This window comes from Taudactylus pleione, unplaced genomic scaffold, assembly GCF_031769625.1.
Source record: "Taudactylus pleione unplaced genomic scaffold, aTauple2 ptg000781l, whole genome shotgun sequence".
In the NCBI taxonomy this organism is placed as follows: Eukaryota; Metazoa; Chordata; class Amphibia; order Anura; family Myobatrachidae; genus Taudactylus; species Taudactylus pleione.
Genome location: NW_028285183.1, coordinates 3,698,201 through 3,722,010, shown reverse-complemented (window position 1 = coordinate 3,722,010; position 23,810 = coordinate 3,698,201). Strand labels below are relative to the sequence as shown.

Below are 23,810 nucleotides of genomic sequence, written 5' to 3'. Positions count from 1 at the left end.
AGAGCTGGCAAGGGGGACTGGCGGAGGCTTCATCCCTCAGTACTTGCCATTGGCCCCATAGCACATGTCTATGTTGGAGTAAGTTGAACCGCAGTGCTTGGCAGCTGTGTCCCGGGAGCATTTGGCTACGCCTGCCACGCAAAGCCCACATGCTTTTGTAATTGTATTAACTTTTCAGAAGAAATGTTCTGTGTGTGTTAGTGGTAACAAACAAGTAATAATTGTTTCCTACTCTTTCAGAGGAAGTTAAATGTTCTCCAGAGGTGCATTTGGAGGGTGCAGAGGAACAACCACCACCATCTGTGCCACCACCATTGCCGCCCATTGTGGATGTCTTTCCTGGTATGAGGGTGGCCGTGGAGCGAAATAATGAGCTCCTGGAGAGTCACACAAAGTGTGGATAGCCTCAGAAAATGTCCTCAGTCTAGCGTGCGGGAGCTGTCTGCGGTTCTACGTCAAGGGCTGAGGGATATTACAGCCAGACTACCTGCCCCCCCACCCTCCACCACCATTGCATTCCACCACAGAACAAGTGGATACCTGCCCTGGCCAGCCAGGACCCAGCACTGGCTACTGCAGAAGAAGGTCCACGATGATGTGGCCCAGCCTGCTAGTCCTCATTTTGCTGCAAAGCATGGCCGCACAAAGTAAAATTGTGTTTCAAATGTCACCAGTTCTATGGAAATAGACCCCATAGGCTTCTTTTATCTCATACCTCTTTTACACCACGGCTAAAACCCGGGTACAATCCGAGTAACTCTGCAGTGTAAATGGGTAACCCAGGTTGTCCGACCTGGTCCCTTTTAAAAGCATGGGGACTTCCGGATTTCCAGGTGCTTGGAGATGTAATCTCCAAAACCAGCAGAACAGTTCCACAGCAGCTGAGTGCAGTGTGAACGGTGCCGAATAACCCAAGTCTGCACCACGATCTGAAGGAGGTCTGACCCAAAAACAAAATTTCCATTGCATTTCAGCCCTGCCACAAAAGGACCAGCTGACATCATGTCAGTGATTCTCTCGTTAACACAGATGAGAGTGTTGACGAGGACAAGGCTGGAGATCACTCTGTCATGCTGATTGCTTTAGAATAACAGACTGGAAGCTTTAAAAGGAGGGTGGAGCTTGAAATCATTGTTCTTCCTCTGTTAACCATGGTTACCTGTAAAGGAAACGTGCAGTCGTCATTGCTTTGCACAAAAAGGGCTTCACAGGCAAGGATATTGCTGCTACTAAGATTGCACCTAAATCTACCATTTAACCAACTTCAAGGAGAGAGGTTCAATAGTTGTGAAGAAGGCTTCAGGGTGCCCAAGAACATCCAGCAAGCGCCAGGATCGTCCCATGAAGTTGATTCGGCTGCAGGATTGGGGCACCACCAGTGCAGAGCTTGCTCAGGAATGGCAGCAGGCAGGTGTGAGTGCATCTTCACGCACAGTGAGGCGAAGACTTTTGGAGGATGGCCTGGTGTCAAGAAGGGCAGCAAAGAAGCCACTTCTCTCCAGGAAAAACATCAGGGATAGACTGATATTCTGCAAAAGGTACAGGGATTGGACTGCTGAGGACTGGGTTAAAGTTATTTTCTCTGATGAATCCCGCTGGAGTAAAGTGCAGGACACTTGGCATTTGGAATGTAAGTAATACTTCTTTTCCACCAAAAACCCGGGTCCGACCTAGGTTTTCAGACATGGTTCCAACCCAGGTCAGTTTACACAGCACCATCGAACTGGGTTATTCTCAGGTAAGAAAAAACAATAATGGTGTTGCGCTAATTGATGGTATAATTAATGAAAAGCAATATGTCACGGCTACAGACTCTTGAGACTCCTGAAAAGAGTCAGGCTTACTAGGTAGAATGAACTGGGGTGGTTTTAGGAATGACCTTTTCTTGAAATATCACTGGCACAGTATAAAAGTAAATAGAATTTATTCACAACAAAAAGTCATATGGCAAAGTTCTACATTAAGGACCTCATTCAGAGTCGGTCGTTGCGGCCGCACGGTCGTACGCCACCGATGTTCGCTAAACTGCGCATGCGTAAAGTTCACAATGCGCGTGCGCAAACTAGTTGCTATGATCAGAAATTTCTCTCTCCTTGAACACAGCCAGGTCGGTAGTTTGAGTGACAGAATGAGGCGTTTGTGGGTGGTAACAGGGGAAGGTGCTTGAAAATGGGGGAGCGGAGATCCGAACGCAGGCGTGCCTAATTATGCGAACGGCATTTTATGGGAGTGCATAATTAACAAAGTAGTGTCATGGCACACGTGACATGGGTGGTTTGTACACTGACCTGATCGTAGTGCTTAAGAGAGGGTATGGTCAACCTTAAGCTCTACGACCAGTTCCGATGGTTCCCGATGGTCTTGATTAATCCTTATATGCCCGGAGATGACGTGTAATGCGTACGAGAAGGGGGCATATTTTTTGTCTTACGGCCGCATCCTCCCCTTGGTCGGCTAGCTAACGATCCGATCTTAAGGACGCAACTTGCGAGTGCATCATTTGCATATCCGGCCCCTTTTCCCTTACGACTGTGCGGCCGCAACGACCGACTCTGAATGAGGTCCTAAGTCTCAACAACACAAAAGTTCATAACATGTACTAACCGATGCAGAGGTGTGTCTCTGTGAGAAATAAAGTTCATAGCACACAGTGAACTGATGTGGGGGGAAACCCTGAGTCCAACATGAGGCTAGGACCTCAGGATAGAATAGAGGACAATAACAGGGTTGAGCCCTGAGATGAGATGCAGATCCGGTACAGGGTTGAGCCCTGAGAGGCAGTGAGAATCCGAAACAGGGTTGAGCCCTGAGACGTGATGTAGGTCCGGTTCTGGGTTGATCCATGAGACGCAGGGAGAATCCGGAACAGGGTTGAGCCCTGCGATGTGCTGAAGATCCGGAGCAGGGTTGAGCCCTGCGATGAACTGTAACGGTGCAGTTGACAACTGTAGAAGATGTAACCCCAATGTCCGTAGGAGTCAGTAACAACGAGTAGAGCAAATGATATAACGTAGAATAGAGTTACAGCAATGGAGAAGAATAACAATGGAAAGACAATGGCAATGCTGAGCTCTGTAGTGCTGCTGGTGACCTGTATCAGAACTTGAACCGGAACATGAGCATGAATGCAGCAAAGTCCACAGCATACAATAAGAACAGCGGGGATCTGGCAGGAGTCCAAGAAAGACCTGAAAGTAACGTTGCACAGACAATGAGGCATGATTAGTAACAGGCTTAATACTAGAGGTCTGTGAGCCATAGGAAGTTCAGAACATGTGACCCAAATGGAATCAGGTTTGGAATAATAAGCAATCATGAAATCCAATAACCTGACGACATCTAAGAAACAGATGATCACTTTAACCCTCTACATTGCATGTGAAGAACGCCAGCAACCAGGATAGCTCCTCCAACGACCACAATGGAACTTCGGCAAGTGTAGTTTATCTCTATGTACTGAAATAGTCAAAGTCCTGACACAATAGCTTAGCATGGCAGAAAGTGAATTCAAGACACCAAGTATGAAACAGTAATTTTCTATATATATATACAGTAAATTCCAAATACATCAGAGAGGGGTTTTGTATTGTCTGATAGTGTGGATTATCCATTAGGTTATTATTTGAGTTTATTGTCCTACTGTTTCATGTAGTATGTTAGTTATGTGGGGGTTAGTTAGGTTCGTTGTATTAGGTCCAATGTTTTTTATTATAGAGACATGGGTTGTGATGCAGCAAATTATGATCTATTGGGATTAACTCTAGTGACTTGATTGCCCCGAGTTTTAAGGAATGCAGAGTGATGAGGACTGAGGGGTAAGATTCCATATGGAGTGCATTCATCAATTAACACACCTGTACAGTGATTGGTTTATATTATCTTTTCACAAGTAGAACCTTCTTCAATTCACCTTATGGGCTGTAACTTAATATGTTTGGGATTAGGAGTAGGAATCATATCGGTTAAGACTGTGGTTTGAGACCTTATGATTGTTATAGGTACAATACACAGGAGCATGTGGTTTCTGTTTCTATTTTCACTCAGGAGTTTGGAAGGTATAATATGGAGACCATCGACCCTTATTAGCCTTCATTATTTATTCTTATATTAATATAATGTTTAACATGATTTTCTTTTATATATATCTATATACATACATTAGCATCATAATGGGATTTAATTTAATTTGATTCAGACTAGTAGGTGACACTGCTACATTTCTTGTATTTTATGTATAAGCTATATATAATCAAAATTTCAACATTCAGATTAAGGTCACCAGTGGTGCAAAGGTAGAGAAATGGTGAGGGATGTTGGAGTCAGAGATGATGTGAGTTTGAATCCCAGGAGTTATATGTATTTGGACTGTGTAGTCTGATTTCTTTTTTTTTATTTTATATGTTTCTCTCTATTTATTTATTCCTTTTTTGCTTCAGTGATTAAATAATTATTATTATTTTTGCAAGTAAGTACATTTATGGATAGTTTTTCAAGACAAAATTGTGTGATCAGAATTTATGTATGTTTATAAATCAGGTTCACATGTATAAAGAAAGTTGATTAGAACATTTAGAGTATCATGTGGAGATTAATTTAGTAATCATTTATCCTATTAGGAATGAGGAGGGCTGATTTAAAGGGGGAGATTATGCTCTGCCTTATTCACACTCTTTGATAAAGGTTCACAGAACAGAAGCGAAACGCGTTAGTGGACTGCTACAAAGTGATACAATCGTTCCACGGTGAGCCATGAGCGCTATCTAAACACGCTGTGACTGAGTTTGTAGGCTTGGAAAAGGACGGAGAAAGGTAACAGGCAGTCACGTGCTGATTTCATTACAGCCTCAGGATTCTCCCATGTTTGGATAACCTACCTATCGGTCCGTATATTGGGGGACATCCCATCAGCTGCACCTGCACATACTACAGGTTGGATAAAAGTTTTTTCCATCCGCGTGGAGACTGTTGTCTCAGTATTCTCCTAATAACATACGGAGATTACCAAGCGTCACCTCACGGTAAGACCTGGTGGTCGGATAAGGAGGTTTCAAGGACTCTTTGTGTGGAGTATGGTCCGGTGAGAACTGTATGTTTTTAGATAGATCAATTCATTTATGATCTTCTATAGTGAACCTTTTTTTGCAGCAATTTACTAGGAATAAGGGGGTTCTTTGATATGTATTAGATTAGTCTGTACAGACTTCTTAATTAAATAGGTTTTTATACTGTATATTTTATTGTAATATCGATGTATTTGGAATTTACCATATATATATAAAATTACTGTTTGATACATATACTTGGTGTCTTATATTTACTTTCTGCCATGCTACGCTATTCCTTACATTAATTATACCATCAATTAGCTCAACACCGTTATTGTTTTTTCTTGCTTGCGATCACTATAGGTGATCTCTTTTTGGGTTTACGCAGACCCTTAGGTGTATGCAGCTGTTCCAAATCATATCATTTATTTTTTAGCTTTATTAGCGCCAGGCTGGCATATCTTTGGTTGGGTGTATTATTCTCAGGTCAGCCCCATTTACACTGAACATAAACTTGTGAGGTCATAAAAAGTGGGAGGTGACTGCTCCACAACCACCAATCAGCTCATTTTAGGCATGAACCAGGTCGGATAACTCGGGTTGCTCCGTTTACACTGCACCATTACCCGGGTCCAACCCTGGTAGCTACCTGGGTTGGATTGCCGGGCCACTTGACCCTGGTTATGTTTCAGGGACCCTTTTACACTGAGCTGCGACCCGGGTAGACCCAGAAATAACCCAGGTTTTTGCTCTGGTGTAAAAGGGGTATAGATGGGGTATAAAATAGTGTTTGGGGGTTATATAAGAAATGTCACAGCAAATGAGATTACAATTAGTCCCATATGCTGTAATTCAATTGGTTGTTAAGGTGAGTCAGGTGTGTACACAAGTTTTTCCCAAGCATTGTCCCTGAACTCATTGCAATGATCTTATAATTCCCATTAAACAATCATGCAGTGCCAAAATAATCAGAGCTTGCACATACTGTATATGCAATAAGAATGCAATTATGCATATACACGCTAGACAAGAGATATCTCACCGATTGCAATGCAGGGAAACTCCCCTGTATGTGAGCTAGGTATCCACCATTGATAATCTCATGGATCAGTGAAGCACTAGTCCAGAGGTTCCCAAACGCGGTCCTCAAGGCTCCCCAACAGTCCAGGTTTTAGAGATATCCGTGGTTGAGCACAGGTGATTAAATCAAATTGACTGAGGTACTAATTAAGTCACCTGTGCTCAACCATGGACAGCTCTAAAACCTACAGTAATTTTTCAAAGTCTCGCTGGGGATTCCTGGCTGTGCCGTTTACTCCGTTAAGGCTCATACACACGTAACGATATGCTCCATGAGCGATATTGTTAAGTGTTTGCCCTGCACTGCCGGGATCAATATCGTTAACAACATTGAGCATATGTGCTGAATGATATCGTTAACGACATTGCGCATACACACTGAACGATATCGTTAATGATATCGTTCAGTGACGACACCCTCCCTCATCCCCGTACTTGCAGGATCTGATGATATCGTCAAGTTGCCCTGCAATTACGGGTGATGAAAGACATCATTAATGATTCGAGGGAGTGCACATCATTAACGATATCTTGCATACACACTGGACAATATTGAACATGATGAACGATATCGTTCAATTTATCGTCTAGTGTGTACGCTGCTTAAGGGATTGCTGGTGTGATCTGACATGCGCTGCTCATCCCCCAAACACACCCGCATTGCCCCCCATATTTGTGAAATAAATGAGACTACACCCTAAGCACGCCCAGGAACTCCCATTTTTCGCTATGGCCTGTCCGTCTCCATGTGGGTGTGCAGGGCTTGTGTTTGCTTTCATACACAGCCATTTGCACATGGGTATCGTTCCTTTGTTCCCCCAGGTGAGCATGCACAGTTTTAATAGATCGGCTGGTTGCGGGATACATCAGCTTTCTATCTATCTCTGAATCAGGCACTATGCCCATATCTGCAGGTATATTTAAAGTTACGTTTGGTACAATGGCCTATATGCTGTGTGTAGCCCGGGGATATTATCATTATTATTTTTAACTTCTTTCCCCCCTTTGTGGCTGCAAAAAGTTGGAGGATCCGCTTCTATGTGAAGCTTTTGGTGGCACAAGGACAGTGCCACGCACTGCAGGTGGGAGTTTCAAGCGTTTCAAGGGGAAGAGGATAACAGAGTGCGCAGTGGGAGCCATTAGATAACTCCTGAGGTACCTACCTGGGATAGGCTGAGTGTCTGTCTGCCTGTTCCTGCTGTCACAACGGTGACCGGGTCCGGAGCTGCATGTGGAGAAGGGCTGGGAACCGGGATCTTCCTACAGACTAGCGCTACAGTGTGGGGCTGCCTCTCCTGATGTTTGGGACCTCCCCGCCAGGCTGTGCTTCAATTAGGGGACGGTAAAGCCAGCAACTCCCCACTGACTAGGACAGACCTGGCCAACCTGTGTCTCTCCAGCTGTTGTGAATCTACAAGTCCCAGCATACCCTCACACCAATCAGCTGGTAAAGCATGCTGGGACTTCTAGTTTCACAACAGCTGGAGAGCCACAGGTTGGCCAGGCCTGGATTAGGAGAAAGAGTGGAGCTGTCTGGGAACCCAGTGCTGACAGGAGCACTAAGGACCTCCTTCAGAGTCGGTCGTAAGCGGCTGCTCGGTCGTACCCAGCAATGTTCGCTAAACTGCGCATGCGTAAGATTCGCAATGCGGGTGCGCAAACTAGTTGTTGTGATCAGAAATTTCTATCTCCTTGAACTCAGCCAGGTCGTTAGTTTGAGTGACAGGATGAGGCGTTTGTGGGTGGTAACAGGGGAAGGTGCTTGTGAACGGAGGAGTGGAGATCCGGACGCAGGCGTGCCTGACTATGCAAACGGCGTTTTATGGGAGTGCATAATTAACTAAGTAGTGTCATGGCACATGTGACATGGGAGGTTTTTATACTGACTAGATCGTAGTGCTTGAGAGAGGGTATGGTCAGCCATAAGCTCTGTGATCAGCTCCGATGGGTCCTGATGGTCTCGATTAATCCTTATATGCCCGGAGATGACGTGTATTGCGATCGAGAAGGGGGCGTGTTTTTAGTCTTACGGCAGCTTCTTAGCCTCGCTTGTCCAGCTAACGATCCCATCTTAGCGACGCAACTTGCGAGCGCTTCATTTGCATATCCGGCCCCTTTTCCCTTACGAGAGAGCGGACCTAACGACCTACTCTGAATGAGGTCCTAAGACCTCATGGAACAGGTCTGTTAACAAACTTCCTTCATTATAAAGAGGGTAGACAGACTCATACAGTGCTGGGCCCGTAACTTTTTGGGGGCGTGTTATAATTGCAGGAGGCATGGCCACACCCAGGGGCATAACTAGGTCTCTGAAGTCCCCATAGGAAGAGTTTGTAAGGGCCCCTATGTATCAACCGATGGTGAAATATGTGTATAACACATGTAACTTTGAGAAGGAAGATGGGCCTCCTTTAGCTCTGGGCCCTATACCAGCTGTACCCCTTGCACCTATGGTAGTTAAGCCCATGGCCACACCCCCCTTAGAAAAAAAATAAAAAAAAGTATTTCAGCACTGCGCTGAAGAGGGGCTAATCCAGAGGGGAAGGGGGACACGATCATCAGCCAGCTAAGTGACCCATGGGGTCACACAAGCTGGACGCCGCAGATGGTAAAAAGATGCCAGAAAATTTCACAGAGAAACTGGTCAGAATTCAGGTGTCATATCTTACCCAGGAAAGGTCAAATGGAAGTTTGAAATAAAGCATAAAGTGACATTACTATAGACGCCTGCTTAGCTTTCTGCCACCAAAATATTTAGAGGTAGGACAACGAGAATACAATTAATCGGAGAAGCAGCTGTAGTGATTCTGTAGAATTTTAGTAGTGAACTCAAGACATAAGCAAATTGCTGTAACAGGGAATCTATACCCTGCAATAAATACAGGCAGTTAAGGTGACACAGTTTTATTGAGGTAAAAAATTAACTGATAGAGAGAACAGACTCTGATAACAGACTCTCAACATATGCATGTAATGAGACTTTTTGTCCGCGGAACTATATAGCACGCTAGTTCTGAGCCCACACGTGCCCACCTGTAAATAAGCCCTTAGTGTCTAGTGTAGATGTAATAATGGCTTATGATGCCGCCTGGTGCCACAAGCATTGACACCCGGCATTCAGGACCTCATTCAGAGTCGGTCGTTGCGGCCGCATGGTTGTAAGGGAAAAGGGGCCGGATATGCAAATGATGCACTCGCAAGTTGCGTCCATAAGATCGGATCGGTAGCTGGACGACCAAGGGGAGGATGCGGCCGTAAGACAAAAAAATACGCCCCCTTCTCGTACGCATTACACGTCATCTCCGGGCATATAAGGATTAATCGAGACCATCGGAAACCATCGGAACTGGTCGTAGAGCTTAAGGTTGACCATACCCTCTCTTAAGCACTACGATCATGTCAGTGTAAAAACCTCCCATGTCACGTGTGCTATGACGCTACTTTGTTAATTATGCACTCCCATAAAACGCCATTCGCATAATTAGGGACGCCTGCGTTCAGATCTCCACTCCCCCGTTTTCAAGCACCTTCCCCTGTTACCACCCACAAACGCCTCATTCTGTCGCTCAAACTACCGACCTGGCTGTCTTCAAGGAGAGAGAAATTTCTGATCGTAGCGGCTAGTTTGTGCACGCGCATTGCGAACTTTACGCATGCGCAGTTTAGCGAACATCGGTGGCGTACGACCGTGCGGCCGCAACGACCGACTCTGAATGAGGTCCTCAGTGTGGTTCTGTGTGTTGAAACTGCAAAAAAAAACAAACGCCTGATTTTGTATAATATTTTATGTACACATTGCACCCATATTGTTACATTGTACCAGCGGGATGCAGTTTATTTACCGGCGTCAGGAATGACAGATGTCAGAATCCCAAGTGACACCTATCTTTAGCCAGACGCCGAAATCCCAATGCCTCGCATCCAAAACGAAGGTAAGTGGTTACTGTTATCTGTTAGCCGTGGTGGGGGGGTTCATTTTAAGCACCCACGGGGGGACTTAGGGTTAGGCACCCCCTGGTGAGGGTTAGAGTTAGGCTAGGGGAAGGGGGAGGCTAGTCTTAGATGCCACTGGGGGGAGGTTAGGGTTAGGCATCTTCCTGGGAGGGTTAGGTTTAGGGTGCGGGAAGGGAAAGTTAGGGTTAGGCATCACCATGGGGGAGGTTAGGGTTAGGCACCACTAAGGGAGGGTTAGGAAGGGAGAGAGGAGGGTTAGGGTATCTACCAGCCCCAGTAAGGATTCTGATGGTTCGAGCTTACAGCATTGGTATTTAGTCCAGCGGCGGCATTACATACCAAATCCGTACAGCTGAGCAGTGAGTAGCATTAGGACTGGCAGTAAGACAATACCTGAGTAATTCAATATAATAAAATGGCTGCTGTCACCACAGCAACAAGTCCGAGGTCTCCAGTCACTTTCTAAACTGCCGAAATAAAAATCTCACAATCCGATTGGCTGCTATTTATAAACAAAGCAAAGGATCCATACCATATGTAGCAGTGGATTAGAGATGGAGCATATATATATAAAATCTCTGTTTGGGAAATGATAGTTATTTATACAATTTATAAATTCACTGATCCTTTCCTCACAGATTAGGCTGGGCTATTTGGAAAGTGATGTGATATTCTGGATACGCCTGAATATCATTAAATATCACGAACATTGAAGGGCCGGCAGGGTTATCGGTTACGCTGTCATACAGGTCGGTGGGGGTGGCTGGGTTTTTGGCTGGAGGGGCCTTCATTCCCCCCTGTCCAGTGCAGAAGACCCCAGTAAGGACACGGGCCAGGAACATGTGCTGCTGTCCACTTGGGTCAGGTTTAGAGTAAGCTGCGTTAGCAGAGTAACTTGCATTTACCGCAAAATATGTTCCGTTTCCATAAACAGCAGCTGTGTGAAAAATAACATGGAAGACGTTAAATGTATCTCATGCAAATACCATGACCAGGCTGTGACAGGGAAATACAATATAGATGTCATAGTTGTAAAAATACACATGTAGGAATGTACATACAATACGTGTCCTGAACATGAACCATGGGGGATGGAGATGTGTAAGTTGAGTTGCTGTCCAGCAGACTGAGAGCTGAATGCAGTCATTCACACTGAGACAGTCTATAGTAGGGGGTGTAAAACATGTCAGAGGGTCACCACTTCCCCCTACATCATGTATGCAGCCTGCTCCCTGCTGCATTGCACAGCTCAGCTGTCAGATTGGAAACGTGTATAAGTGGCATGACAGGGAGCTGGGAGTGAAATCAGGCGGAGGCGGTTAGGAGAAGGACCTGCGCTGTGGGCATCTCACTGACGTCACCTCTACTGCTAAACAACACAGGAGGTCACAGTGAGTCAGGGCCAGTGGGGAGCGTCGGTCTCCAGTGAGGGCCAGAGAAATAATATTCAATGTTCCACAGTTACGCCTCTCTGCATGGGCTCCCGCATAAACGCTAAGTGTGTGTATGGATATATTTCAATTAAAAAGGTCATCAAGAGGGGGCTGATTCCATTTAAGGGCATATGGAGGAGTGTGCAAGCAGAAAAGGGGCACGTGGAGGAGTGTGATGGCATAAAAGGGGCACGTGGAGGAGCGTGATGGCATAAAAGGGGCACATGAAGGAGTGTGCTGGCATAAAAGGGGCACGTGAAGGAGTGTGATGTCATAAAAGGGGAACGTGAAGGAGTGTGATGTCATAAAGGGGGCATGTAGAGAAGGGGTGTGATGTCATAAAAGGGGCATGTGGAGGAGTGTGATGTCATAAAAGGGACACGTGAAGAAGTGTGATGGCATAAAAGGGACACGTGGATTAGTGTGATGGTATAAAAGGGGCACGTGAAGGAGTGTGATGGCATAAAAGGGGCATGGGGAGGAGTGTGATGGCACAAAAAGGGAGACATGGAGGAGTGTGATGGCATAAAAGGGGCACGGGGAGGAGTGTGATGGCATAAAAGGGAGACATGGAGGAGTGTGATGGCATAAAAAAGGCACAGGGAGGAATGTGATGGCATAAAAGGGGCATGTAAAACAGTGATGGCATAAAAGGGGCACCAGGAGGAGTGTGATGGCATAAAAAGGGCATGCAGAGCTGTCTAATGATAGAAAAGGGATGTGTGTGTATCGGGGGGGGGGGGGAATGGCATATTTTATATGCATTCCACGACCATTTACTAAAACTTGTTAAGTGGCCCCCTGCCTAAAGTCATTGCCCAGCCCTGGTCTATAGTCTCTGTTGTATGATATACAAAGCTACATAGGGCCTGATCTGAGTCAGAGAGAAACACTGATTTCACGGATGAAGTAAAACTGGCACACATCATAGGCAAACGCAGGGGGGGTTTCCATCTGCCTGGAAACCCCCCTCCCCAGCACACACAGGACCACAGTAGAAATAGTAATATAATAGAATTTTGCTAGTGTTGCATGTTCTTCTCAGTATCACAAATGAAATAATTAGCACCAACTGTGGATCTTTTAACATGTATCAGACAGTAATAAATAACCTGTGCACCAACTAGGAGATCTGGAAAACATGCACTATTAGGGATGCACTGCTATAGAGCCCAATATGTACATATACTGTATGTCCAGGGCAGTGCTAGGTTATTCTGCTGCTCCTCCAGGCTCCCGGACTTGCTCCAATAGTCTTGGAATGGTGCCCACATCTAAAATAAAAACATCCAGCTCAGGAAGGATGGCCCTACTGCTGCATCTAATGGCTTAATGTGATCGCTGGTCCTGTATATGCTGGAATTATGATACACAATACACTTTGTATGACACATATTAAAACTGGTTGAGTATTAATTCTGCCCTCTTCAGGAACTAGCCACACTCGCTCTAAAATCAGGCATTTGGAAACACCCCTCTAGAAATCCTGCATTTGCCACTGCACATGGAGCGACCATCTAACCTCGAAATCATGGTTCAGTGCTCGCTGTGATCGCTTTATTCGCTGCAATGCACAATCTGATGATAATCCCAGTGCGGCTACTTTTGGACTCAGAACCAGGCCCATAGGATCTACCAAACAGATTAATATTCACGGAAACAGACGGGGTGACCGCTGTGCTCATTACAGGCTGAATTCTCACCGTTACGCCCAGCGTAGCTCCTGTTGAATCCGTTATGAATCACGTTTTGTACGGACTTAAAGTTGGTCCCGTGGAAGAGCTTCCACTCGTTGTTAGTGGAACCGTTCTTAGTGTTGATGCTCTGTTTCCTTATCTCATAAGTCTTCCACAGATCCTTGTTCTGTATCCTCTCAATCTGTGAGGACGGAGCACAAAGAAAGGGAACAGCTGCTCCCATCACAATATTTTATCAATGTTTAATCTACAAAACAGGGGATCCGTAATGCAACACAAAGGGAATAGGACAAAACAACAAGTTACAGGAGTACAAATGGATACAAAACAATTCCACAGCTTTACACCAATACATAATTATGTAGAGGAGACATCGGGGAGAGAGTCCTGGTTTCTGAAGCTTACAAACGGGTGGACAGAGGAAGGCAGAGACTGCAGAGTCAGGAGAAGGGGTGGTAAGACACATTAGGAGGCTGGATGGCATGAGGGGGGGCATTACGGAGGTAGCTATCGGCTCGGAAATGATCCTGAAAGCAATAGTGGGATGTGGAGATCGGGGAGTAGGCATTGAAGCACTCATTAGCAGAGTGAAGAGGTAAGAATGTAAGCTCTTGCTATGACTGGATGGTCTCATTCCGCCAGTTGGTACACGTTGGTGCAGTAATTACTCTTCCACCAGCAACCCGATTGGGCTTACTGTGCCACTCCTGGGGTATAGGGATTACCGTCTCACCATCACTATCTAGCTATTACTTACTCCTCCCACTGTGGTATGAACGGGGAACCCACTGCCACCACCACCTGTTACAGACTTCTCCCACCACGTCATGAACGGGGAACCCACCAGACTTCTACATTAGCACCTGATACCTCCCCAAGGTTCCTCAAGGTTTCTACGCTGGGACCTAGAACCACTTACTTCTGGATATGTGTGGTCTCGCTGCTGCAACACCTCATGGCTGGTGTCGGCTAAATCCCCCCTAGCCACTTCCCATAGACCAGTGCTGTGATTGGTAACAGGCATGGGAATACTGGTCTCAAGTACAGGACAACCGGAGAACATTATTCTGGTGGTTACAGGATACAAGCAGGCTCAGCCAGCTTGAAGGAAGTTGATGTTTACTAGCTCCAGTAAAGTGTATTTATAAAGTAAATTTATTGCTGGGAGAAGGTACTAGATATATCACAGCAATAGATATTACACTCATCTAGATGTTAAGAGGATCTACCTTTGATCTTAAAAAGCCCTTCTTTTATACAGAATTACTAAGGATGCGGTTACAATGTCAGTATTTACAATGTTGTTTGAGGGGGAGGGTTATGCATGGGGGGGCTAGGATCCACAATACTCACCGCCACCGAGTGTTGCAGAATACGCTGTAAGTCATCATGATTTCACTGCCGAACCAACCATACCAAGTAGGCAAACGCTAAACCACCAAGGAAGTTTCGGCGACATTCTAATTATGTCAACATTTTATCAGTGTCGACATGACGTGGTCAATGTTGACATGCCAAGCATTTCGACATTACAGCCATGTTGACATTATGGGGGTCAATCCAATTAGGTATGAGATGGGTCCTGCAAGCTGTTCTCACGGTGAACTTGCACCGCAAATTAAGTTTGCAATCCAATTCCAAACTTGTATTGATTTTCTAGATGAAATGCACAGTTTTTTTTCTTTGTGCATGGGCCCCTGACCAGGTGGAAAGGCAGGGAAAGTCTTTATTTTAAGGTAAAAAAAAAGTTGGGACAGTTTCTCTGGTGCACCCCTCCCAATGTAGGGCAGCACAGATGATGTAATGGTTAGCATCACTGCCTCACAACACTGAGGTCATGGGTTCGATTCCCACTACAGTCATAACTGTGTGGAGTTTGTATATTCTCCCTGTGCTTGCGTGGGTTTCCTCCGGGTACTCCGGTTTCCTCCCACACTCCAAAAATATACTGGTAGGTTAATTGGGTCCCATCAAAATGAACCCTAGTGTGTAAGTGTGTGTCAGCAATAAATATTTATGGGAAAATAGCCAATGGCACAATAAAATTAATTACACTCACGCAACTGTCCAATATGGTAGCAAACCAACAGGAAAAAAAACTGCTAAACTGTGACTATAGACAGCGCTGAAGAGGAAAACATATAACATTCTTTTCTCCCCCACAATGGTCCTACTACCCCACCACTAAGCTCTGCACCCACCCTCCTCTCTGTCAAAACTCTCGGATGGATTATGGATGAGGCCCGTATTTAGGGAGTTGGCTAGACCTATGCCTGAGGCGCAGAGTCTGATGTGCCGGCGGTATTCACCAGGGACCCTCACAAGAAGGTATGGGCTTGGCTGCGTCTCACACACAGGTCGCGGCCCTCAGGATCGGTTCCCTTATACAGGTGCTGGTAAACTCTGGATGCAGTGGAGGAGACATATTGCTTAGTCGCCAGGCTGGGTCAGAAACAAACGGACTAGATGGTACCAGGGAGCAGGGATAAACAGGTCACAGGGAATAGCTGAAGTCAAAACCAGATATCAGATGCAGTACCAGGGGTCAGGCAAAATTAGGGTCACAAAACGAGGCCAAGGTCAGAAACAGGTCACGGAATATCACAGGAACACTGGAGTATGGGAAATGAGCCTATACTCTGGCACCTATGTGCTGCCAGAGACTCCCTCTTATAGACGTTTTAAATCTAGAACAGGACGGCGTGCTCGCTCCTAGGAAAGCCGCGGCCGCCTGTCACAGCCGCTGGGGGAGCTGGAAGCATCGGCAGCGGGCGCCCTGGACTCCTCGCCTGCTGCCTGACAGACCAGTGTCGCCGGACCCAGTATGTGCACCCTGGACTCCGGTGCACTGTGGCACTCTCCCTCTCACATCACCACACCTTCATCTGCATCACACTGAACTCCCTCCCTTTCCTACAAATGCATCCCACCTCTCTTTCCAACTGATTACTTCCTCCCACTCCTGCCTCCAAGATCTCGCCCGTGCTGCTCCCTTCCTCTGGAACGCTCTCCCTCTCAGACTCTCCACCTCTATACAAATCTTCAAACGGGCTCTTAAGACTCACTACTTCAAAACCTTCCATCTCTCATCCTAACCTGCTGCTTACATGACTCTTCCTCACTGTCTACTCTATCTGTGTCACCCCTGTATGTCTGCCCCTCCCCTTTAGAATGTGAGCTCTCACGAGCAGGGCCCTCTTCCCTCATGTTCTTCTCCTACCCTCACTCAAATGATCATCTACTACAAACTCCCCACAAGGGCACCTAACACTTGGTTGCTGACACCTTGTTGCTTTTTTGAGTGTTATGATCGCTGCAGCAATGTTTACAAACTATGTTCTTATTCTATATTGTCTTGTACTGTAAGTCGCTGTTTTCGTGTTTGCTCATTTGTTAATGTACTTTGTGAGGTGCTGCGGAACCCTTGTGGTGCCATATAAATAAAAGATAATAATAATAATAATAATAATAATAATAACATCAATTGAAAAAAAATTAAGAAAAGATGCCCATATATACAGTAAAATTACCTAAGTATTTATTGGACAATGAACATTATTCTGACATCTATAGTACTAAAATGAATATAAATACAATTTGCATATGTGTATAAACACAATCTTTATACAGTTCTACATATAATCCACAGGTAGTTGGTGGTGCTGGAGCAGCACTGCTATCTCAAAAAATAAAATATTTGAATAGAAAAATAATATTGATGAGATATCCACACCAGTAATGGTAAAGAGGATTTTGTGATTCTAAAAAGTTCCTCTGTATAGATATATACACACACAATAAGCTGAATTACAGCTCCAGCACCTGATATCTATTGAAATGATCAATCCCATGATGTTTAACAGATGGGAACACTGTTGTAAGCCAGATTTTATAGCAATGTGAAGTTTCCGTTTGTAAGATAGAAACAAATGGTTGAATGTTCCATATAAATGTAGCAGTTAATCGTGGAAACAAGATAATTGCTGAGATGGTTACAATGTTCCAGCCCTGTTTATTGAAAAAGCTGTTTGTTGCACTTATCACTGATGTTTGTTGACAAGCTGTATAAGGTTTTTAATGTCTGAGCTTATAACAGGTAGTTGGTGGTGCTGGAGCAGCACTGCTATCTCAGTTGTGTCACTAACAGCCTTCTATATGGTCCTGCTATCTCAGTTGTGTCACTAACAGCCTTCTATATGGTCCTGCTATCTCAGTTGTGTCACTAACAGCCTTCTATACAGTCCTGCTATCTCAGTTGTGTCACTAACAGCCTTCTATATGGTCCTGCTATCTCAGTTGTGTCACTAACAGCCTTCTATATGGTCCTGCTATCTCAGATGTGTCATTAACAGCCTTGTATATAGTCCTGCTATCTCAGTTGTCACGAACAGCCTTCTACAGTATATGGTTCTGCTATCTCAGTTATCACCAACATCTTCTATATGGTCCTGCTATCTCAGTGTCACTAACAGCCTTCTATATGGTCCTGCTATCTCAGTTATCACCAACAGCCTTCTATATGGTCATGCTATCTCAGTTGTGTCACTAACAGCCTTCTATATGGTCATGCTATCTCAGTTGTGTCACTAACAGCCTTCTATATGGTCATGCTATCTCAGTTGTCACTAACAGCCTTCTATATGGTCATGCTATCTCAGTTGTGTCACTAACAGCCTTCTATATGGTCATGCTATCTCAGTTGTGTCACTAACAGCCTTCTATATGGTCATGCTATCTCAGTTGTCACTAACAGCCTTCTATATAGTCATGCTATCTCAGTTGTGTCACTAACAGCCTTCTATATGGTCCTGCTATCTCAGTTGTGTCACTAACAGCCTTCTATATGGTCATGCTATCTCAGTTGTGTCACTAACAGCCTTCTATATGGTCATGTTATCTCAGTTGTGTCACTAACAGCCTTCTACATGGTCCTGCTATCTCAGTTGTCACTAACAGCCTTCTATATGGTCCTGCTATCTCAGTTGTGTCACGAACAGCCTTCTACAGTATATGGTCCTGCTATCTCAGTTATCACCAACAGCCTTCTATATGGTCCTGCTATCTCAGTTGTCATGAACAGCCTTCTATATGGTCCTGCAATCTCAGTTGTCACTAACAGCCTTCTATATGGTACTGCTATCTCAGTTGTCACTAAGAGCCTTCTATATGGTACTGCTATCTCAGTATATGGTCCTGCTATCTCAGTTATCACCAACAGCCTTCTATATGGTCCTGCTATCTCAGTGTCACTAACTTTTTTGAGTGTTATGATCGCTGCAGCAATGTTTACAAACTATGTTCTTATTCTATATTGTCTTGTACTGTAAGTCACTGTTTTCGTGTTTGCTCATTTGTTTTTGTACTTTGTGAGGTGCTGCGGAACCCTTGTGGTGCCATATAAATAAAGGATAATAATAATAATAACATCAATTGAAAAAAATATTAAGAAAATATGCCCATATATACAGTAAAATTACATAAGTATTTATTGAACAATGAACATCATTCTGACATCTATAGTACTAAAATGAATATAAATACAATTTGCATATGTGTATAAACACAATCTTTATACAGTTCTACATATAATCCACAGGTAGTTGGTGGTGCTGGAGCAGCACTGCTATCTCAGTTGTGTCACTAACAGCCTTCTATATGGTCCTGCTATCTCAGTTGTGTCACTAACAGCCTTCTATATGGTCCTGCTATCTCAGTTGTGTCACTAACACCTTCTATATGGTCCTGCTATCTCAGTTGTGTCACTAACAGCCTTCTATATGGTCCTGCTATCTCAGTTGTGTCACTAACAGCCTTCTATATGGTCCTGCTATCTCAGTTGTGTCACTAACAGCCTTCTATATAGTCCTGCTATCTCAGTTGTGTCACTAACAGCCTTCTATATGGTCCTGCTATCTCAGTTGTCACGAACATCCTTCTACAGTATATGGTCCTGTTATCTCAGTTATCACCAACAGCCTTCTATATGGTCCTGCTATCTCAGTGTCACTAACAGCCTCTATATGGTCCTGCTATCTCAGTGTCACTAACAGCCTTCTATATGGTCCTGCTATCTCAGTGTCACTAACAGCCTTCTATATGGTCCTGCTAGCTCAGTGTCACTAACAGCCTCTATATGGTCCTGCTATCTCAGTGTCACTAACAGCCTTCTATATGGTCCTGCTATCTCAGTATATGGTCCTGCTATCTCAATAGTCAAGATGGTTTCCCCACTTCTTCATACAATTCTCCCACATTGCATTTTGTAGTAAAGTTGCACAAACTCGCCGCGAGTACCATGAGTTGGCATTTCTAAATGGATCATAAATCTTGCATTTAAAAATCAGCATCCAGATACCAATTAAATCTAAACCGACAATTGAGCTCATCCTCAATAGTTTCCACACAAAATCAAATTATCCGTGTGCCACTGCAACTGGGAGCGAGGGAGGCGGGGCAGTAGCATGGGGGAGGAGGCGGCTGGCATCACAGAAGAGGAGGAGGACGGGACCACCAGGGAGAAGTAGATGGCACCATAGTGGAGCAGGAGGCAGGGTCTGTGAATTATAAGAATAGGCTGCACGGCCCTAGCACCATGGGGGAGGTGTAATGTGCGATGTTTAATTTAAAAGACCACACATTACACTTCCTCCTCCGCGCAGTGCAGGGGTCGGAGTACCGCTCCTTCGACGGATGTCACACTTGTCTGGTATCTCTCACAGGCGCTGGATTAAGGTCCTTGGGGGCCCCTGGGCAACAAATATGTGGGGGCCCCAATCACTAAAAGTTGTATGTGTGTATATCATATATAAATACATATACACACATATATATATATATTTTAACATATATATTACACACACACACACCGGGCTACCAGCCATGTGTGTGCTTATATATATATAATATATATATATATATATATATATACACACACACACATACATACATACAAGCATACAGCAGCATTCAATGCAAGGAAGAAATGCCGCCATATGCTGGTTTTGGATACATACAGTATATATGCATATATATATGTGTATATATATATATATATATATACACACACACATATATATATATATATATATATACACACACATGCATACATACATATACACATATACATGCACACACACACACACATATATACTGTGCTGCTTACCTCTCCTATTTTCAGAGGCAGCAGCAGAAATCATCACAATTCCCGGCTCATTGAATAGTGGCCAGAGCCAAATGCTGGGGGCGGGGCTTAATCACGGGTCGTGGAAGTCGGCTCCGTCAAAGGAAAATAAATGTTCATCTGGGCCCTGGATATGTGGACAGTGTGTGGACAGTGTGTGGCTGGGGACAGTGTGTGGGGGCCCCCTATGTGTGGGGGCCCCGGGATGACCGCCCCTGTCACCCTGCCTATAATCTGGCCTTGGTCTCTCAATTGTTTGGGTGGGGCGAACCACCCCCTTTGCCTGCCACGTTACGGCACCACTGCAGGCAACTATTCAGGCTAAATATTTGTGTTTGTTCAATAATTCTAAATACATTTTCCCTGGTGTCAGGATAATTACCATATGGCTCCCTATGGCAGAATGTCACAAACAAACAATCTAATCGCCTAACTGGCGATACCTTATAAATCAAATACATATCTACAACTGGTGCACCGCGCTGGAACCTGACCTCCATCGGTACCGCAGCGCTGGACATTAACCATGACAGCGCAGCAGGGCCAACCATCACATTTAACATTTTATATATTTTAAGTTAAATATATTTTAGCTTGTTTTAAATATATTCAGACTGGGATTAGTGTACCGAGGCTGCAGGGTGAAACACATCATTTTAAATACAGAACATTTTTTTGGTTTGCCCATACTTTGAATACATATTGGCAATGGGGCTAATTCAGAGGGAGGTGCTATAGCACAGCCCTTTGCCAGGTTATAGTTGCAGGAGGCATCTTAAGTAAAAAGGCGCCCACTGCCGGCTTACTTTAATAGAATAGTGCTCTGTTTACACTCATTGATGATGGTTTTAAATTAACTTTGAGGGGTATAGTTACTATGGTGAGAGTTTTTAGAAGTGGAGATGTTGCCCATAGCAACCAATCAGATTCTAGCTACTATCTTCTAGAAGGTGCTAGATAAATGATGAGTAGAATCTGATTGGTTGCTATGGGCAATAACTCCACTTCTAAAATCCTACACTTACTAAATATACACCCCTGAGACTGAAGGTACATTCTTCTCAGATTGGGTACAGTGGCTTTGCATTCACAAACTGCAGTATTGCCTGAAAATGTGGCCTAGATACTGGGTCAGACTATACTGGAACCATTACCTTCAGTATTGTGTTTCCGCAGGTTTTTGCAAATTTCTTCTGAACACCTGAATATTCAGCAGATCCGGAAAGAACATCCACCACCGTCACAAGACTGTTACCCATCGGCTGCCAATGTTTTGGTAATCCGAGTGATGATTGTTCTAAAAATAAAACAGAATATGTTATCAGTAATCCTATGAAGCTCTCCTATCTGGATCATGGAAGAGCCCATCCCAGCCCGTACCACACTCGGGGCCAGATTTAGGGGTAAATTTACTAAGGTGCCGATTTCTATTCGATGTCATCCGAGATCAATCTTGGATGACATTGTCCGTATTGATGCGTTTCATTTTTCGAACAGGTTACTGAATTTACTAAGCTCCCGAATTGCTGTCATTCTTGTTGTTCAATGGTGTAATTATATGTTATCATTCGTATTATTAATTTCTATCTAGCGTTCGGTTTTCACTAACTCGAACGAACAGATGCACGAATGGATCATCTGTGTGTAAAAAAATAAACACAGATGCAGGAATGGATCAGTGAGATCCATCTGTGCTTCTGTGTTTAAAAAAAATGTATAACAGTGTAAAAAAAAAAATGGCATGCCCCACTCCTTCCCCCCCAAAAAACAATCAGCACTGGGTTTTGTAGATCCAGTACTGGTTGTGCTAAATACAGGGGGAAAATGACGCAGGGGTCCCCTATATTAAGAACAACCAGCACAGGGCTATTTCTAGTGGGGGGTAATGCCACAGCCAGGAAATTCCTTTCACCGATCCCCCGGCGAAAGCATTACCCTTGACCGCTAGTCAGCCCAGACTGGGGATCCCTGAGGAGCTGAGGACCCCCCCAATAAAGGAGCCCCCTCTCCAGGGCACCCAAGGCCTAGGCTGATAGCTCGCGGCTATCCCCGTCCAGCGCATGCTGGACATACTTGCCTACTTTTGAAAAAGCATTTCAGGGAGATTGTGAAAACAGCACCTATGAGCGTGATGGTAAAGTGGGCGTGTACTGCTACATCTGAGAGGCGTGTCATACATGTGATGGGCGTGTACTGCTACATCTGAGAGGCATGTCATACATGTGATGGGCGTGTACTGCTACATCTGAGAGGCATGTCATACATGTGATAGATGTGTACTGCTACATCTGAGAGGCATGTCATACATGTGATAGATGTGTACTGCTACATCTGAGAGGCGTGTCATACATGTGATAGATGTGTACTGCTACATCTGAGAGGCAAGTCATACATGTGATAGATGTGTACTGCTACATCTGAGAGACGTGTCATACATGTGATAGATGTGTACTGCTACATTTGAGAGGCATGTCATACATGTGATAGATGTGTACTGCTACATCTGAGAGGTGTGTCATATAACTGACTTACAGCCAAATGTAACCGAGCCCCAAAGCAGTCTCTAAGATCTAGTTGTTGATGAAAACACAATGCAGGGCCGAAACTAGGATTTTTGTCACCCGGGACAAGACAGTAATTTGGCACCCCCCTGGTAATTCCCCAATAGTAATGACCCCTGCAGCAGTGCCCCTATAGTAATACCCCTGTAGTAGTGCCCCTATAGTAATGCCCCCTGAGGCACTGCCCCAAGTAGTACCCATATAGTAATTCCCCTGTAGTAGTGCCCATATGATAATGCCCCATGGTAATGCCCCTGTAGTAGTGCCCATATAGTAATGCCCCCATAGCAATGCCACTGTAGTGCCCATTTAGTAATGCCCCTGTAGTAGTGCCCATATAGTAATGCCCCCATAGCAATGCCACTGTAGTGCCCATTTAGTAATGCCCCTGTAGTAGTGCCCATATAGTAATGCCCCCATAGCAATGCCACTGTAGTGCCAATTTAGTAATGCCCCTGTAGTAGTGCCCATATGGTAATGCTTCCATGGTAATGCCCCTGTAGTAGTGCCCATATGGTAATGCTTCCATGGTAATGCCCCTGTAGTAGTGCCCATATGGTTATTCCCCTTTAGTGCCCATGCCCACATAGTAATGCCCCTGTAGGGCCCATAGGGTAAAGCCCCTGTAGTGCCCATGCCCCCAAAACAATGCCCCTGTAGCGCCGTTTTCACACACAAAAAAACCCCAATACTTAGCTTAATCCCCGCTCCTGAATCCAGCGCCGCGTTCGGTCCAGCCGGCTGCTCCTCAGAACTATGGGAGAGATGTCATGACGTCTCTCCCATAGTGCGCATGGGGAGAGCCAGAAGCTGGAGTTCAGGAGAGATCTCCAGCCTCCGGCTAACGCGGCGTTGCAGGG

General features: G+C 44.8%; 1 protein-coding gene across 2 annotated transcripts in view; it reads right to left on the bottom strand.

The window, feature by feature from the left end:
• LOC148475083 (protein mono-ADP-ribosyltransferase PARP15-like) overlaps positions 1-21,659 on the bottom strand; it is a 41,803-nt gene extending 20,144 nt beyond the window's left edge. The window contains exons 1-3 of one of the 2 annotated variants that reach the window (XM_088457740.1): positions 21,544-21,659; positions 13,216-13,390; positions 10,620-11,016 (exon numbers count right to left, since the gene is read on the bottom strand). In XM_088457740.1, the coding sequence (XP_088313866.1) occupies positions 10,712-11,016; positions 13,216-13,390; positions 21,544-21,648 (585 nt within the window). In that variant the 5' untranslated portion in view covers positions 21,649-21,659 and the 3' untranslated portion in view covers positions 10,620-10,711. Of the gene's footprint in view, positions 1-10,619; positions 11,017-13,215; positions 13,391-21,543 lie in introns of those variants that run through there. The other variant, XM_088457741.1, reaches the window with a different exon arrangement.
• Between the last annotated feature and the right edge of the window lie 2,151 nt (positions 21,660-23,810).